Source organism: Paramormyrops kingsleyae, chromosome 8, assembly GCF_048594095.1.
Source record: "Paramormyrops kingsleyae isolate MSU_618 chromosome 8, PKINGS_0.4, whole genome shotgun sequence".
In the NCBI taxonomy this organism is placed as follows: Eukaryota; Metazoa; Chordata; class Actinopteri; order Osteoglossiformes; family Mormyridae; genus Paramormyrops; species Paramormyrops kingsleyae.
In genome coordinates this window covers 18,238,048-18,257,636 of record NC_132804.1, presented here as the reverse complement: position 1 = coordinate 18,257,636, position 19,589 = coordinate 18,238,048, and the positions used below count along the sequence as shown (strand labels likewise).

General features: G+C 42.5%; 1 protein-coding gene and 1 long non-coding RNA gene across 2 annotated transcripts; one reads left to right on the top strand and one right to left on the bottom strand.

Moving 5' to 3' along the window:
* Positions 1 to 230: 230 nt before the first annotated feature.
* Positions 231 to 8,045, top strand: suox (sulfite oxidase). The gene is made up of 4 exons (XM_023833742.2): positions 231 to 393; positions 2,582 to 2,652; positions 4,842 to 5,031; positions 5,264 to 8,045. Exons 2-4 carry the CDS (start codon positions 2,594 to 2,596, stop codon positions 6,728 to 6,730), a joined length of 1,716 nt encoding a protein of 571 aa, XP_023689510.1. The 5' UTR covers positions 231 to 393; positions 2,582 to 2,593; the 3' UTR covers positions 6,731 to 8,045.
* Positions 8,046 to 8,881: 836 nt separating this feature from the next.
* LOC111854012 (uncharacterized) lies at positions 8,882 to 9,668 on the bottom strand. The gene is made up of 3 exons (XR_002840585.1): positions 9,589 to 9,668; positions 9,282 to 9,465; positions 8,882 to 9,002 (listed from the first exon to the last, which is right to left on the bottom strand). It is a non-coding gene; the product is annotated as an uncharacterized lncRNA (long non-coding RNA).
* Positions 9,669 to 19,589: the final 9,921 nt, after the last annotated feature.

Genomic DNA, 19,589 nt, shown 5'->3' with positions numbered 1-19,589 from the left:
GCTTCAGAAACTTCAAGTACGTTATCCAATTGGATTTGTATTTTTATCCTGGTTTGCATTTTAATATATATATGTTAATAAATGTTGATACGATGACAAATGGGAAGCTATGCTCGTTTGTCCAGCTATACGGTAGCCGCAGTAAACAATATTATTAAAACGGTTGGATTAATTAAATCAGTTTTAACAACACAAGAAAGCGGAGACTAAAAACTGGGGAACAGGAAATTCCGAAACGCCGCCTGGCGTTACCACGCAGTACAAATGGGAACCGGTCTTCGCCGGTGACGTCACAATTGGAGCCCCTTGCGAACTGCCTAGCGCTCGGCCTGCTGTGGAACACACTCGCGACGGCCGCCCGCCCGGAACAGCTGATTCATCTACTTAGTCTGAGTAAGTGAATGTCCCACTTTTTAAGGCGGATTGTATTTATATATTAACAAAAATATTTTAGGGCATTTTACGGGCATTAAAAATTAAGGGTTGCAAGGAAGATCGGGAAAATCGTGTCGATTACATTCGAGTTCCCTATTATCACATAATATAATTTAAGCTGCACAAACAGCCAAATGGGTAAATCATATCAGCGACGTAATATACTGTTTTTGTAATTAAGTGATGTTTATGGAAAGTTACAGTTTTACACGTAATTTTAACACGTGAAACTCATTCTGAACATTTGTATATCCTAGCTCGCTGTTGTCAGAGACTAAAGTTAATCGTACAAGTTTTTCATGTTTTAAGGTGTTTAACTAGCGCTGTATTGATAGTTTAAGATTGAGTACAAAGACGAAGATGTTTATGGAATCTTGGCTAAATGAAATGCATGACTAACTTATGACCTTAAGGCGATAGCTGTTGCTTATGTCAGGTGTAAATCGTCGATAACAAATTCTCTGGAAAAAAAACATACTTGACACCTTACCCACTAAAATAGCAACAAAATCGTTTAAATTATTATTTCGGATCATTTTATTTGCGGTTTTATCGAACTACGAAAGACAGCTTAAGTTTTTTTGTAACTTCAGCCTTATTGGAATACTGTTGGTTTGCATTACTGCTGCCTATTAGTATTATATTATTCCTTTGGCAAGTTGAAATGAACTTGCGCAGTACCTAAATGGTGGCAATTATCTCTGATCTCTCAAGATGTCAAAACGAAGACCGTGGCTATGTGTAAACTCACGTCCAATGTGGTCCTTTTTTGTGAAGATTTGATTTTTGAAGTTTAAATGTAGCCTACATGCATTATAGTATCTCCAGTCTGGAACCGAAACTATGTAGCGACAGTACAGGGTTGCCAACTTTCACACATCTATCATGACACTCACGCTTTCAGATTCACACGCAGGAAATCTAACGGCAAATCCATATTAATCCATTATAAATCAGAACTTGGCTACATCAAAAGGGTTGGGGCAGTTTCCAAGCCCTATATACTATTTGCAAGGTAATTAAACAGGTACATACAAGTAAATGTGTGTGCAGACTTGTCTCAAATTTGGCAAAGTTGGCAATATTGTAAATAATTGCGTAACGCCCAATTGATATTCGTCGTTAATATGGCAGACATGTCAGTGCATATAATTAATTTCATGAACACAAAACGAGCCTAAAAGTTCGTGGCTTTTTTTGTGTCCCTTCGAGTTTGCTTTTCAACCCTGTGAGTATCTATTTCCAGAACAAAAATAAAATCTGGCACCATTGACATGGTGTTCAGCAGTGTATGCTGGAACCTGATTATTCACACAAGTTCAGCCCTGAAATTTGTGAAATTTGGCTGCTTTTCTCAGGCTGGTGATCAGTCTGAATGGGAACCATTGTATCTATTCTGAATTGTATAACCACTGTATCTATTCTTATCAGTCTGGTTTAATTGTTATCAGTTAAAGAGTTATTCGCATTGTAAATTGTTTAAGAATGAGCAATTAATCACACTTGCCTGTTTTATGGCCCAGTTCTGGGTCGATACAAAGGCATTGTTCCAATCTGACTCAAAAAGTTCTATGTTATTAGTTTTACAGTTCTTTTCAGGCCCTACTTGGATGGCTTACTTTGTTCATATTTCAGTGTAGTTCCTCTCACAATTTTTCTTAACTGTTAAAATTTAGTTTTGGCTGCCCAGTTGAGAAACTGCCACTGCACCGTGTCACTTGCTTCTTTTGAAACCTGAACTATTTCTACCGGATGAAGAGATGATGAATACAGGAACAACACTGAAGTTATGTGTTTGTGCCAAAGGGGGACCTTAAGTAGACCTAAGTCACTTTCATTACCCTGCCAGTGTTGATCATTAAACATGGTTAAAGAAAACTGAGATTCTTAGACATTATTACATAATATGCTCTTGCATCTAGCATAAAGATATTGCCGTTCTTATTGCAGTTTCAAATATAGATACATTATACTGTACACAATATGTTACATTTTCGTTCGTATTGGTTTTTTCAGTTGTGCTTTACTGTGTGTTGGAATTGTTTTGTAAAGTACCATTCCAAAGCACATTGTTTAAATGTCTCATTTTGGGGGCTCATCCCTTCAGAGTGGGTGTTATTCAATCCTGATTCCTTCCGTTTCCTAGCCGGATGCCTCAATGCTGTTCCTCAGGACGTGTCGAGCTCTAGCACACACTGGCCTGCTCCAGACACACAGGTACCATTCCCTGCTGCAACCTTTACACTGTAATTAATGTGTAACTACGAGTAGCTTTTGCCGGTTCTCCATGTTTACCCATGTCTAACACTTTCAGTTCTCCATCACATTTCACTCTCCAGGTGAGATTAAGGTAAAAATGTGTGTTCGTAAATTTAACTTATAAAACTTTGAAGGTTTCAATGCATGCTGTTCTATCCCAGATTCTCTAAAACTCACTGCCAAACCAGTCATTGCAGAATAATTGAAACTAAACCTGTGATTCAGGGTAAACCAAATGCACAACGAGAGAGAGCCTGAATCTTTTGCTCCATGTTCATGTAATTATGCTTGTAAGTTTATAATCAAGTTCATTGCCTATAGTTTTGCATTGGATCAGCTGCACATATTTGTCATGGCAGTCATGAAGGCTGCCAAAGTGAAAGGCTTTTTAACTGTCTCCCTTTCTTTAACAATAGATACTCTCTAAATAACCAGCAGTATGATACTTACACCACCAAACTGTTCCGTGACTTCAATATAGTATATTTCTTTAGATCATTGTACTTTCCATGACTTATAAATCTTAAAAGATGAGCTGCTTAGCTATTACTCTCCATTAAAATAAAAGTACAGGCATTGTATCTGCTGCAGAACTAGAACAATATATTAAGCTGAGGCTTTTAATGAATGGTTTCATTTTGACAAAAGTGCAGGGGTCATGGAATGTTGCCCTTGACTGAATGCTGGAGTAATACTAGAGCTTTCTACTATACTAGTCCATTTGAAACAGCGTCTGGAATCCATACTCTCCCCTGAGGCACTGCACTTGCTATAAAAGTGAAGTAAAGCTTATCACCAAGCCATTATATTGCATCATAAAACAGCTTTTGTCTTGAATGGGTTGCAGCCCATGTGGTGCATCTAAACTGAGGTGTATCAGCAAATGTCGTGGAGGTGAGACCGAGGTTTACACCCCATGAACTGAATCCTCTCTGCAAAAAAGGGGGTGTCACTGACAGCCAAAGTCAACACACTGTTGACAACAAATAAGTTTAATGGATGAATAATAAAACACCCCCCTCTGCCATTTGGGTAATGGAATATTCCGACCACATGTTAATGACTGGCAGCTGGTTGTTGCATTTTGGTGCGTAACAGTGAAACACAAGCAGGTGCAAGTGACATGTTACTGAAGACTGGGCAAGTTGCACACGCCCCCTTTTGGCACAGTGTACAACAAATTCAAAAATGGTGTAATGTTGGTTTATGGGTTTGGAAAATCATACCCATACACAAGTATGAATTGGGGCTCGTCAGAATCTTGTGAAATGAGCGGAAAACTACATAAAGAACATTATGTAGCTGATATGAAGCAAAGTTGCCAATGTTTTGGTCTTTTCATTCTTGGAGAATTTTAGTATTTTTGAAACAAATGCAAAGCTATTGATTGCCTTGCAACAGTCTTATTTGCCCTGCTAGGAGACCCCTGAAATGTCACATGCAAATATTGAAATTATGTCCTTTAATGTAGATTAAACCCAATATATTAATCTACTGTGGTACAACATTTATGTGCCCACAAAGGTAAACAACCTGTTATAGCTACACTCATTGGCTCCTTTATTAGGTACCTTTAGCTAATACCACTTGGGATCTACTTTTGCATCCACAACCACTTCAAGGGTAGATGAGTTTGCAGAGAAGCCATTTTGTACGCCATTGTGGTAACTGTACGATTGAGGCTGACCATTTTCTGGCCGCTCCCTTTAAGGTGTTCTTGGGTCATAAAAATGCTGTCTGGAAGTTTTATTGCACCATACACTGTATACTCTATATACTGTAGTGTGTGAAAATTGCAGGATGGCGACGGTTTCTGAAATTCTGGGACCTCCATGTTTGGCACGACAATCACGCCACAGTAAAACCACTGAGATCAGGCGTCTTGGCCGGCCTAATGTTTAGTCAGACAGTAAGTGAATGCCTTGACCCTGTCTGAGTGCTGTACATTTTCGGTTCACCTTTTTGATTGGCTGGTTGGAGGAGTGGACTGTTTGCATTAACAGGTAGCGCCCCCTAATAAACTAGCCACTGAGTGCGTGTGTCTGTCGTTCTGTATTATGTCAATATCGCTATACGGCGAATGCATTCCTCCAGTAACGTTATAAATGTATGGTTTACCGTTCATCGGTTTATTGTTGGCTATGCAGGCTTCCTCCTCCTAAGCGGCTGGTGCCCCTGTCTGCGTGTGCGGGTGCCCTGTGCACTCGGTGGGGCAGTGGCGGAGGGCATGACTCTGGTCCTCGTGACCATGGCCACCCTTCTGGCTGGAGGCACCTATTGGCCGGGATCTTGGCTGGGGGTGGAGCTGTTTTGGCCTACAGTCTGCTCGAAAGTCAGGTACTTGGTGCATTTTGTCATTCTGTTTGCTCAGTTCTGTATTTGTTATCATCTTTTGCTGCACGTCAATAATGAATGAGATTATGCCGCCATGTTAGGTGTTAAAATCAAGATGATGGGACTGAAGACTCTTTTAGTAGTTAAATGGCCTTTTTCAGTAAACGAATAAGAACACCTTCATGTAGAGTGTATGTACAAAGTGTTAAGGCTTCAGTGTTATGTGACCTTCCAGGCCCAACAGGCAGCTACTGATGTCCAGGCCCCTGGGAAAAGTCCACCTCTGCCCATCTACACACAGGAGGAGGTGGCCAAGCATCATTCCTCTGCCAAGGGGGTGTGGGTGACCTATAAGGGGGGGGTGTATGACATCACCGAATTTGTGTCCTTACACCCGGGGGGTGACAAGATCCTGTTGGCGGCGGGAGGCGCACTGGAGCCCTTCTGGGCGTTGTACGCCGTCCACAACCAGGAGCACGTGCTGGAGATGCTGTCCCAGTACAAGGTGGGAGAGCTGAGGGAGGAAGACCGCACGCTAGACAGCAGCTCCTTGGACCCCTATGCCAAGGACCCCCCCAGGCACCCAGTGCTCAGAGTCAACAGCCAAAAGCCATTCAATGCTGAGCCTCCGACCGAGATCCTGACAGATAACTTCATCACACCGTCTGCCTTCTTCTTCAAGAGGAACCACCTGCCCGTGCCACAGGTAGACCCCAGCACCTACCAACTGAAGATTCAGGGGCTTCCTGGCGGCACCGTGTCGCTTTCGCTGGAGGATCTGAAGTCGCGCTTCCCGAAGTACATTGTGACGGCCACCCTGCAGTGCGCGGGAAACCGGCGCTCGGAAATGAACCAGGTCAAGCAGGTCAAGGGGCTTAACTGGGGGATAGCAGCCATCAGCAACGCGACTTGGGCTGGCCCTCGGCTTCGGGATGTGCTGCTGTACGCCGGCTACAAGTCTGGAGGGAAGGCCCAGCACGTGCATTTCGAAGGGTTGGACAAGGATGTCACGGGAACCTCCTACGGGGCATCGATACCTCTGGGGAAGGCATTGAGTGAAGAGGGAGATGTGATCCTGGCCTATGAGATGAATGGGGAGGACCTCCCAGCCGATCACGGCTTTCCCGTACGGGTGGTGGTGCCAGGCATTGTAGGGGCCCGCAACGTCAAGTGGCTGGACAAGATCGTGTTGAGCGAGGTGGAAAGCAGCAGCCACTGGCAGCAGAATGACTACAAGGGCTTCTCCCCCGGTACAGACTGGGACACAGTCGACTTCAAGTCAGCCCCGGCGATCCAGGAGCTGCCGGTGCAGTCTGCCATCACCTGGCCAGCAGAGGGCGCAGTCCTAGACCACAGCCTGGGGGAAGTGACTGTGAAGGGTTATGCTTGGAGCGGGGGTGGAAGGGAGATAGTCCGGGTGGACGTGTCCCTAGACGGTGGAAAAACCTGGCAGGTGGCTAAGCTGCAAGGCAGGGAGGGGGAGGCTTTGGACCTGTCGCCGCCACCTGGCAGGGCCTGGGCATGGAAGTTGTGGGAGCTGAGTGCCCCTCTGCCCAGCGGCACCCAGGAACTGGAGATTATATGCAAGGCAGTGGATAGCAGCTACAATGTGCAGCCGGACTCCATGGCACCAATATGGAACCTGCGTGGCGTTCTGAGTAATGCTTGGCATCGGGTGAAGGTGAAGATCAGCGAGCACTAGAGCTGTTGGCACCCAGCCAGAATGTTAAAGGTCTTTGGGAAGCAGGTCTGTGATTCCATCCATATACGATCCAAATGCCAGTCGCATAGAAGCAGAAAGAACATGTTGGACCCTGGGTAATCGCAGGGAAACCCGCCATTTCTGCTTAAAGGTGATTAAAGATTTAGAGACACCGATCTGCCTAAAGTTCTCAATAATCTTCGTTCCACTGCATATGTATTGCTTGTTTAGAGTTAATAGTCATCCAAAAACCTATGTTATAGACTGATACAGATGGTTGTGCTGTTCCAGTTTTGTTGCTGAGCTGTTTGCCCATCTACTTGGTGCCTCTCAAAGATGTTTTGTCTATTGACACAGCTTAGGGATTGGGAATCCGGTTCACATTGATACAATACCGGTTCTGCACGTTAAAATGATTAGTGTGTGTGATAGCTCCTCACTATGATAACACACAAAATGAGCAGTGTCTTAAAATGTACAGATGTATTTTAGAATGCCTGATGCAGGGAGTCACATATAAGCCTTATTCCACTTTGAACACTGATGCTCAGTGTGTGACTCCTTCATGCTTCGAACGAATCAATCCGTTATATTAGTGTTTCTCAACCTAGTCCTCAGGCAGCCCCGAGGAGCTACAGTCCACATTTCAAGTCAAAGTCTTTATTGTCAGTTCTGCCATATGTACAGGACATAAGGATTGAAATTACATTACTCTCAGTCCCCACGGTGACTGCATTAACGGCGACAAGTAAGACGGATACAAGTATTCAAGTATATTCATGCATGCAAAAATAAAATTCAACTAAATTTTGCTTCCTCCCAGTACACCTGTACCAGGTATCCCATGTTCTTGATTGGCTGGGAGCCAGGAGGGAGCAAAAGTGTGGATTGTCTGGGGGTCCCCAAGGACTCATGTTTTCAAAATCTGTTTCGTTTACCCAGTACTATCAAATGGTCTTGCTTGAAGGGTGCTTTTGAATCATGCTTTTTGCAAGCCTTTTTTTAGGAAGACTGACGACTGAAATTATGAAGTATATTTCTAGAAATGTTTACAGGATTCAGATGTCTATGTAGAACTGCAGCATAGAATAATAAGATCACTATTAATATATTTAGTTAACTAACCAACTTCTTGGGAAATATTTGTATTACTTGATATTGAAATGATTTTCTGTTATTTTCTTTGGTACAAAGCTTCAATCAAATGCAAAGAATCATCACACAAATAATATATTTTGTTAATTGTAAGAGAGGGGAACTGCAGACCTGATGAGCACTTGAAATTTTAATTTGGAGTAATAAAATGTAAAATGAATCTTAAGTCTGTCCTGTTCTTTTATTTCCCACATACCTGGAACCATGAGTTTTTGTAAAAACACAGATTATCCACATCTGAAGAGTCCTCTTGCCCTTAGGTTTATCAGCACAAAAAGGATTGAATACAATTGATTTTCATAAAGGAATATCAGACCTGAAGTCCATTACAATTCTCCCAACACAGCAAGTCAGCACTTTCTCTGTGTATCTACCAAAGTAGAACCTCCTGTAGAGGGCGATAGAATGACTTACTATGTTGTAGAACCTGTTATAGAAAGTATGTATAAATCAGAGAAACAAGTTTGTTGTAATTAGTTTGAATGTACAGATTGCAAATTAAAGTATTTGCCTTGATAAATTGCTGAATTCTATCATTAAATTTGGTATGCAGTTGCAAAACTGAAGCACTCACAAAAGCTTAATTTTATTATTGAGTAAGAATTTGACGGTCTTTTATTTGGGTTATTAAAAAGGATATATCTTTAGTTTTCCTTGGCAGCATTTATGATATGTATACTATGGTAAGTCTATTTTTATATACTGTACATTATACTATACTTAAAAAAAAGTCAACAGAAGAACCCAACTTTTACCCCTGTAAGGATTTTGTAAATGTTTTTCAATGCTACATTTTAACTCTTGCAGTCAAAAAACAGTGGACGTACCTGTACAATTATATGATGATTAAATTTGCTGGGAGATTCACACGGTAGCAATAACTATTTCTTCCTGTAATCCCATTGAATGTGAACCACTGAGCAGTTTGTCAGCTCAATGGCACAAAGCCAATAGGATTACAGGAAGAAATAAGGTGTTATGCCCATTGGGCTTGGTTGCAGTTTGGTCACCGTGTATATGAATGCTTAGAAAATGCTACATTACCTGGCATCAGAAGTGGTTTGAACTTCCTGAAGTTGTCAGCCCCACACACAAAGAATCACTTTCATTTTCATCTCTGTCCTCGGTAAGTATGGAGACACTGATGACAACACTCAGGAACAATAACATGCATTCAGCAATACTTTGCCAAGAAGTGCTATAATTAGAATATTTTAAGTAATCAGCCATTAGGAGCGTTACAATGATATGACTAGTTCTTGATAAAACATCAAAATGATTTATGGTAAATGTGTCAAAGTTTCAGGAACTGATGGTTAGCCAGAATGGGTGTTGCGACCGTTTACTGTTAAAACCAAGATTGTTCATCCATCCTTCTGCTCATCCTACCACTCACGATGAGGCTGCTGTTGCTTCAGGAAACATGGCGTGAGGTATGGTACATCTTGGACAGAATGTCAGTTCTTCATAAGGTGGATGGATCCTATGGGCCATAGTTGCCCAACCCAGTCTTCTTGAAACCCCAGACAGCCCACATTTTTGCTTCCCTCCAGCACCCAACACTGGGTTGAGATATGCTGCTGTAGACAGTTTAGAGACACTGATCTACCTAAACGTTCCATAGAACAGGAGGAAACCAAAGTACCAACAATGGAATATACAATGAGTGAATAAGCCAAAATAAATGTTTTTGTAAACATTACCTGTATGTCTAACTGTAGGTAAAAACAGTAACTGTTGTTCTCAAACCCTGCCCTCTAGATCAGGGGTGGGCAATCTTATCCGCAAAGGGCCAGTGTTATGCAGGTTTTCGCTGCAACTCTTATTAGGTCACTAATTAGAGGACTGATTGGCTGAGGAGTCCTCACACCTGGGTTTGAACAGCTGACCTAAAGGTTACCCCAAAAACCTGCATACACACCGGCCCTTTGTGGATAAGATTGCCCACCCCTGATCTAGATGGTAAATCTCAGTATAAAATGGCAATGAGCCAGTGTTTTTTTTTTTTTAATTTATTATAAATGGAAAACACAACGAATATAAATCTTTGGTTTTAAAGTCATTTAGCTTTCTCATCATCGTGTCTGTTATTTAGACGAAGCCCTTTCTGAAACAAGTATAGGCATGAATAAGCACAGTGGTATAAATTGTCACATCCTGAACATCTGTCTGAATAACTCCTGAAGCGTGACAGATATGACGCTGACACACACAGACTGCGGCATTCAGGGCAGTTTGCCGGTTGGTGGCACGAAACCGGAACCTTAAGTTCGCGGATATTCTCATTTTCTTTGCGTGTCCTGCTCACACAGACCCTAAACTGCCAGTGATTCCCTCAACCCACAGTGTTATGCAGATGTGTGTCGGCTGTGGGGACCTTCAGGGTTAGCGGGGGATCATATGTAAATAGGTCATCCCGTCTGAAAAAGGACAATTATTACACTTAAAGAAACAAGCAAAGCTTATTTATAGGTTCATATCATCCACCTCAAGGTTTGTTTCAGACTGTGAGGGACATGCTCACACTTACTATAATCCATGTCAGGGAGGACACTTTGAGCTACTTCAGGTTTTACAAACTACTTTCAAATTGAAAGGCTCCTGTGCTCAGCTAAATAGTTCAGCTCTTCCTGTGCTTTGACTGGTTTGTTTCCTTGAGTGAAAGACTCATCCAGCTGTTTCACATTAGCATTAGTGACACATGCATGACCAATCAGCACACAGCAAGAACTCAGTGCTCTGTCTGCATATTCCATATGTTCATTTTCTATACTCGCTGGTCCTTTACAGCCGCAAGCACAACACCAATCCATCACATGGTGCACACACTACTCAGACACAATCTAGCAACTCCATTAAACCTTAGTATGTTTTTGGACTGGGCGGGGACTGATGTCCCACGACAACACAGAGAACATGCAAACGCCACACACGCATAGCCAGGGTGGAGATACGAGCGCTGGTCTCCAGAGGTGTGGAGTGACGTTGCTACACACGGCCACTGTACAGCTCTGATCTGGTTATTTAATAACTTTATTTGTTGGAAGTAGATACTTCCCTCAGTCTATCATTCAACCTCATCTAACACAGGGTAACCAGAAGCCTGTCACAAGCAACACAGACCACAAGGCAGGCATCATTCTGGACTGACAAGCATCTGCACAAGCATGACTGAAAGGAGAAGCTTTAATGGCTGGTATAGGCTTGAGGCGAACAAGCAGGAGAACCTGGTGGAGGGAAAATATCCCACATCTCCACTTCTAAACTAAAACTCTTCAGTGATTGACCACTCATACAGTATTTAGATTTCCATCATCTTCAGGCTTCCATTTTAACGACAGTAATCCAAGATGACTCAAATTGACCGCCATCCAAGATGACCTTCAACCAGGGACCATTTCTCATCTGAGGAATGGTTTACATCCTGTACTGTGATGATCTACAGGCATCTTATTTCAGCATCTGATTCATGATCTGCTTTCGCACAGTCTCACAAGTGGGGCCTCTTGCTCATGTACCAGCAGTGTGACGTTTGTGTTTAATCCCATGGTTCGTACGTGTGTTTATGAGTGTCAGACACTGAAGGTTAAACAAAGCGGGTTTTAGTTTAGAAGTGGAGATGTGGGATGGAGGTGGGGGGGGGGGGGAATTGGCTCATCATCAAGTTCACTTTACTGGATGTTGAGCCATTACACGGAAATTATATTTCAGCCGTTTCTTCCCAGCATTTACAGACAATAATAACTGGAAGGACAGGAAATAATTCAATTAAATTCAGTTTTATTTATATAGCGCATTATCACAACATTACATTGTCTCAATGCGCTTTACATTTCTGCCTCGTAAGGACCCCCCATTGAGTAAGCCAAAGGCAACGGTGGCAAGGAAAAACTCCCTAAGAGGAAGAAACCTTGGGAGGAACCAGACCCAAAGGGGGAGCCCATCCTCCAGGGGCCGGCAGATGAGTCAAACAAACAAGATGAAATGACTAGGCTAATACAGACAAGATGAAATGACTAGGCTAATACAGACAAGATGAAATGACTAAGCTAATACAGGGGTTGAAATATATGTCTCAATGCAGTGGCCGACCAGTGCAGGAACGTGGTGCTTGATGCACGATGGCAGGATTAATAGACACACAGCCGCAGGATGGATGGCGAGGCATCGTGTTGAGCCACGGGCAGGCAAGTTGGAGGGTAGTTGCCGGAGGTGGAGGTAGTTGTCTTGCAGGCCGCAGAGGCATAAACTCTTCAACGACATTGTGCTCCATGGAGCACACCCCAGAAGGGGTGAGGGAGGAAGTAAGAATAATTGTGTATTAGCCAGAGTTGAGGAAACCAGAGGCAGTGCAAGCAAAATGATCGAGTGCAATATTCACATAGGCTCCGGCAGATCTGAGTATAGCAGCATGAGAAAGAGGGAGAGACAGGCGGGAACACAGGCATGGGGACTCCCAGAACATCATCACTCTAGTGTAAAGCTAGAGTGACAGCACTGACGCCTCAGTTTATCCAAAGCCAATGACACCGATCCCCACCCAGCTCATCACCTCATACTGTTAGTCTGACTGGGAGTGAGGGACTAGCTGGAACCAGAACTAGGTTTCCTATACGCTAAGCTATACAAGTGCGTTTATAATCTAGACTTGAAAAGCGAGAGTGTGCCTGAATCCCGCACATCCGCCGGGAGACCATTCCACAGCTGCGGAGCTCTGTAAGAGAATGCTCTGCAGCCTGCCGTAGCCCTGTCTACTTTAGGAACTAATAGATATCCTGCTCCTTGTGAACGAAGCAGGCGAGAAGGGTTGTAAGGGACCAGAAGATCATTGAGATATTGTGGTGCAAGGCCATTCAGAGTTTTGTAAGTCAATAGTAATAATTTGTAGTCAATCCTAAACTTGACCGGTAGCCAGTGCAGGGAAGACAGGATAGGGCTAATGTGATCAAATTTTTTAGTAGGCAATTGTTATACTGAAGTAGCTAATATACAGATGAAGTAGCTTTGATATAACATATGTGCACATATATAAAAATATTCTTTTCTTTGTACATTATTTTCATTGATTGGCAAGTTAAGTTAATATTGTTACTATCAGACTGGTAATCACCCTGTCAGGCCTGTAGCCAGAAATAATTCTCGTTGGGGGTCCAGCAACAATACTAAGTAGATTTTTCCCCTCCTTAAATTATCAGGAACATGCCATCAGTTTTCGATATCCATATAGTTTGCTAACCAGGATGGTGTACCAAACTTTTATACGTGGCTATATGCCTAACCCCCATTACACCTGTTAACAAACTCAGACCTAAATCACAAACATGCCTACAGACACCTGAGCTACCTTCAGTAGATCTTCAGCAGGAATAAGCTGGACAACCATCCCTCCCAGCCTTTAGTTCCACTGGCCTTGGGGTCATCCCAGTACAGTGTGCAAGCCAGCAGTCAGCCTGGCGGGAATTCACTGCATCCCCTAAAGAGTCACTGCTCCCAGACACTGCTCTCTGGATGTGGAGTTTATGATAATTAAATGCCAACCCACTTACCAGACACCAGACTGCTTTTTGTGGACTTCAGGTCAGCGTTTAATACCATCCTCCCACAACAACTGGTGTCCAAACTTGGGACTTCCATCACTCAACCTGCAGTTGGATACTGGACTTTCTGTCAGGTTCTGACTGGGTTCCCAAACCTCTTCTGCTCTCAGTTTCAACACTGAGTCGCCGCAGGGCTGTGTGCTCAGCCCGCGCCTCTACACCCTCTACACACATGACTGTGTCCCCTCTCACCTCAACAACAAGATCATTAAGTTTGCAGATGATACAACGGTGATCGGACTCATCTCAGGCAAGGAGAGTGAGCTGGCATTCAGGGACAAGGTGGAGTGGCTGTCAGAGTGGTGCAGAGTCAACAACCTGCTCCTCAGCACCACAAAAACAAAGGAGCTGGTTATTGATTTCAGAAAAAATAAAACTGACATCCAGCCACTCTGCATCTCCGGGGCACATGTGGAGAGGGTCCCGGTGTTCAGGTTCCTGGGTATGGAGTTGGAGGACGACCTGACCTGGAGTGCGAACACCAAGGAGCTCCTGAAGAAGGCTCAGCAGAGACTGTACTTTCTGAGAATCCTCAGAAAGAACCGTCTCCCCAAAAATCTGCTCCTTGCCTTCTACCACTGTTCCATTGAGAGCGTAATTACGTACGGACTCTGCGTGTGGTACGGCAGCTGCACTTCCTCAGAAGTGCAGTGTGAAAGCTCTCCACAGGTTCATCAGGGCAGCAGAGAACAAATCTACACCTCCTGATGCCGGAAAAACACTATGGACATTTTACATGGTTCATTACATCCCGGTCACTGTCTCTTTCAGCTTTTGCCATCAGGAAAGAGATACAGAACAATGAAAATCCAGACAAACTGCCTAAAAAACTGTTTTTATTTGAAAGCAATCATGGCCTTAAACTCTAAACAGAACTGTTAATTTTTATATTCATAAGTGCAATTTATATATCCAGTGCAATATATAGTAAGTACAATTTGTATAGTCAGTGCAATTTGTATATTTTTAAATATATTCTTTTATCACTCTTATGCCTCACATTGAGTCATCTGCAGTTTGTCAATTTCGTTGTCAAGTGACAATGACAATAAAGATGATCTTATCTTACCAAGGCAGTGAAACTACCCTGACGTGGGTGCCTGAATGAGATCCTGCGGGGTAGGTGTGTTTTTCCTGAACCCCAGTCGAGAACTGGACGGCACTGGTTATAATTAGGCGTGCGGCTGCTGGGCTACAGTAAAAAGTTGACAGTAAAGGTAAATCACATGGAAATCCAGTACAGGTCTTTGCAGAGGTTATCTTTATTCTTTCAGCAAGTGCTTTTATATAAAGCAGCATACAATTGAGAAAGTAAGGACAGATGGTCCCTGGAGCTATTGACAGTTAAGGGCCTTATTCAAAGGCCCAGCGATGACATCACTCTGCTGACTTCAGGATTTGAACTGATAACCTTTCATTTACAGCAGTCAAGAGCCGCTTGTGTAGATCTTCAGATTCAGTCTTTATTCCATCCATGTACGTTGCAACCAAGGCTGGACACTCTGCAGAAGTGTGATTAATGCTGATTTGCACAGATTCTTATACATTTTTCTTATCTCTTAACTGATTCATCACAAAGGGCGTTCTAAGCATCAACCATTCGCCACCATTATGTTCTTCCTCGGGGTTCTGCGTATTACCTGCCCCTTTATTTTATCTTTTAGTTGCTCTGGGAAACATTATTGTGGCGAAACCATTTCCACAATATTTTTATATATACATATGGCAATAAGCCCAGAACCTGGGTAACTATGGTGGTAAGCAATGAGCTCAGAACCCAGATGTTTCTGCAGTAATAAGCCTTTGTAGTTTCTGTTCCCTACACACTACTTAGCTACAGAGTTAATTATATTTACAGGATTTACCTTCAACATAGTTATAAGCTGCAGAGCTGGATGGGGTGCAAATACACACTTATATGATCACAATGTGCAATAATATTTGGCATGCATTCCCTAAAGGTTATAAGGTTACATTATTCTTACATGTTCACAGTATTTTTCTAGGAATTACATTCCCTAAGTGTAATACAGTTCCATATAATATCCCATATCCTATACAATATCCCACTTACACATTGCCCATGGTTGCATGGGGAAAGGTCACATTAATTGGGATAATTATGTTACATAGCTGCATGTAAAATGATAAAATAATTGTAACTTGCATGATGACATTAATAGGTTTGCAGGAAAATTAATTAATTAAAGTAAAATCTGGAAACTTCTATAATGGCTAGAATTGAAATGTTTGACTACATAAGAGTCAACTGTTTATCATGTCTACAGTTCAAAAATGAGCCCTAAACTTGTAAAAACCTACCATCATGTTGGAATGTGATTTGCTTGTGATTTTGAATGTAAAATGAGATATATGAGGCTGGGGGATGATTTAACCTGAGCAACCAGGAGGGTAAAGGTTAAGTTGATGATGACTGCATTGTGTTCAGAGGAGCATTGCTGTTCTTTTTCTCTGCTTAGCAACCTAGTTACAGCTTTGCTCATTTTTCCCTAGATGTCCACAGGAAAGGCCAGGCCTGACTTTGGAGCAAGTAACTGACAATCATAGGGCAGGGCTTCCAATGAAGGCGACCGCAATAAATAAAGATAACGGCCATGCAGAAGATGATTAGAAAGTGGGGTTGCCGTTTCTTCTGGCTCCAATGCAGGTACGACACAGGGACAGAAAGCTCTCTGCCGTGTCTTCTAGCTCGACACACCCAGAGTCAACAAACAGCCTTGTCCACAAACACCGCAATGCAGTGCACTGTGCACTGCATGATCCCCTCCGGTGAGTTTTCCAATCTGAGCTGTCCAACCTTTGCCAAGTGGGACCGAAATAATACACAGCGGGAAGCCACATGAGATGGACCAAAATCAAACACACTGGGCTGTTTACATTGGAAACCGTCATCAAGGCCGTCCACGGTTACCTTATTTGAACGTCAATAATCCCTGACATGGCAGAATAGCTCCAAAGGCCCTTGTCCGTGTCCAGTTCTGCTAATTTTAGCTTCATGTTTGACTTTGGGAACATCAGCTTATCCTCCTGTTTCCAATTCATAGACCTGCATGTTAACCTGCACTGGGGTGAGCTGTGTAAGCATTGGCCTCTATCAGGATACTAATATATTGATTGCTGGGATGGGACCATAAATAAGGAAAAAAAAATGTGAACTGGAAGTGATTCCAAAAAAATCATGCATGACTCATTTCCTTTTAGTCATGTGTCCAGGAAGAAAATAGTGGACGTTAGCATTACTTAAGATATATTTCTTAATCACCCAAGGGATACGAAAGACGTATAGAAAGTATAGATTCATATGGGAATTTCCTAAATAAAGAACATGTTCAGGACGTCAGCTTAATGATCTAAAGAGTAGTGTTAGAAAAAAAATTAAGCAAATTTACCTGACCATTGGAACAAGGTCCCTGCCAGAAGTAAGGCTGGTTCTTTGGCTAACGTATGTCAAGAAAGGATTATGTGTAATCAACCTATATACACATTAAGGGGCAAATGCTTTTGATTGCCAACAAAAAAGGTGCAGACCCTGAGTTCAGATTTTCAGAGACCTGTTGCAGAAGCTTTGTGATTCTAGTGCATCTGTGAAATTTCACATGCTGCCTGTGACTGATGTATTTTTAGATCTTTCTTTGTGACTTCTAGGGTATAGTGCAGTTCTGACTAAAACTCCCATCACAAGTCCCCACCATGGATTGCTTTCTCACAAGTTATGAGGTGTCATTTACTGGTTTTCTGTCATTTCTCTTCATATGGTAATACGATAATACAGTGAATGCATAGTCATGCACTGATGATGATGATGTCTATTCAACAGCAAAGGCAACATCATCCCTGTCTACAAAATGATAGGGTGAACTTTGCACTCACTTCAGCAATGAAAGACAGTGCACCATCAAAGCTTCCTTTATCTAACTTTGCTGATCATTTCAAAGAAAAACTGTGAAACTGGAGGAGGACTATAACAAGGGTCTGAAAGATACAGCCTAAATACAGTAGAACAGCTTTGTGGTAACAGTCAAAATATTAAGTAGTACAATGCGGGAAAAACAAACAAGTGAGCAGTCCCACACAAGCATAGAGGAATCTGATTCACAAGGATGTGTTTGTATTAGAACATTATGCAACTTAAAACATTAAACTGTCTCTGGAGATCCTAGGATGAAGAAGTAATGAGGGTTTGAAGAGTGGGGAAATAACTTAATTCATTACGTACAGGACTCATGACACAAACACAAGAAATATAAAAGCAAACAACCACAGACTACAGGGGCATTGTGTGCCCCTGCAGGTTAGGACCCTATACTTGGGATCAGAAGGTCACCAGTTCAAATCCCAAGGTCTGTGAAATGTCTTCACCAGTGGACCCTTGAGTACTCACCGTTACTCCAGGGACTGTCTGACCCTGCTTTCTTTGTAAAAAGGCATCTGCTAAATAAAGTATATAGGTGCAATAGGGAAAATAAGCACAGTACCAGAATTTATGTATCTATATAGTGCTTTTTTACAAGTAAGGGGAGTTGTGCTAAAAAGTGTGTGATTTGCTCAAGTAAATTACACCATTGGACATAGGGATCATTCACAGGCATAAGAAGCCTCTGAAATTATTGACATTATTACATAGGCTATGGGTTTGGGATATATTACCCCAGTCTTTATGCCCTTCACAACCAGTCTAACTAAAGATGGGAAGAACTGTTGGTGGTATTTGTTGAGGCAGTTTAAAATGCGTAAGCCTAGGATCATCCATCCATCCATTCATTTACTTCCACTTATCCGAGGTCGGGTCGCGGGGGCAGCAGTCTCAGCAGGGAAACTCAGACTTCCCTCTCCCCGGCCACTTCCTCCAGCTCCTCTGGGGGGATCCCGAGGCGTTCCCAGGCCAGCTGAGAGACATAGTCCCTACAGCGTGTCCTGGGTCTTCCCCGGGGCTCTACTCTGAGTCTCTCCCGAATGACCGAGCTCCTCACCCTATCTCTAAGGGAGAGCCCAGCCACCCTGCGGAGAAAACTCATTTCGGCCGTTCTTTCTCGTTCTTTCGGTCACTACCCACAGCTCGTGACACCTAGGATCATTTAGGAGGGAATATGCTCCACCTCAGAGATTTTGGATGTGGGTAGTGGGGGATGCTTTTAGACAAGATTTCTTTCCTCCCCGTAGACAGTAAGGTTACTAACCAGCTGTCATTAAGGTATGGACTAAGCCATCATCATAATCATGAAGTTGTAGTCATGTGAGTTTAATGAAAATAGCTATGAAGTCAGGCAGCAGCCTTGCAGGGCACCTGTACTGAGGATTACCTGAACAGAAACTAATCAATGGAAGGTTTTGTTTTCCTTTAATAAATGACAAGATCACAGTAACGATCTCGTTTGTAGAGGATACTTCCTGTGAGTGTGTTTACGAGAACATCTTCCACAACAAACGTGCAGCATAAATCTGAATTACCAGTGACACATAAGCAGCTACCCACATCCAAAATAGCCAATAGTAGCTAAGGACTCTGATTTCTAACCTGAAGGTTGTTAGATCAAATCCAAGGAAAGTTCCTAACATCCTACTCTTGAGCAAGGTACCTTTGGAAAAAACAAAATTAAAATGTCTAAATAAGAAAAGGTTTTCTGCTTATGAGTAAATGGTGATTTTAATGCTCCAAACACTTTATTTGAGTGCTTTTGTTGGTTGTGTCCACAGAATTTATAAAATTCAATGTTTAACAAAACTTAACCATAGAGTACATCACATTTAAAATAAATAAATATTATTTCAACTTGTACAAGTTTAGCATTGGGTAAGCCTGTAAAAAGGCAATTCAAACACAACAATGTTTCTCAGCGATATACAGGTCTACTCCCGTACAAGCCTGCTCAGGATAATCAGCTGGAAGATGAATGAAGGGATGTATGAATGTATGGATGGATGAATATGGATAATATGCCAGAACCATACATGAGATAGGTTGTTGCAGAAGATTGATAGTTGTAAAGATGGATATTTGTAATATAATTTGACCTCTATCAGGATACTAATATATTCCCTCAAAAGGGAAGACTAAAATATAATCTTCCTCATGTGATACCACTCCA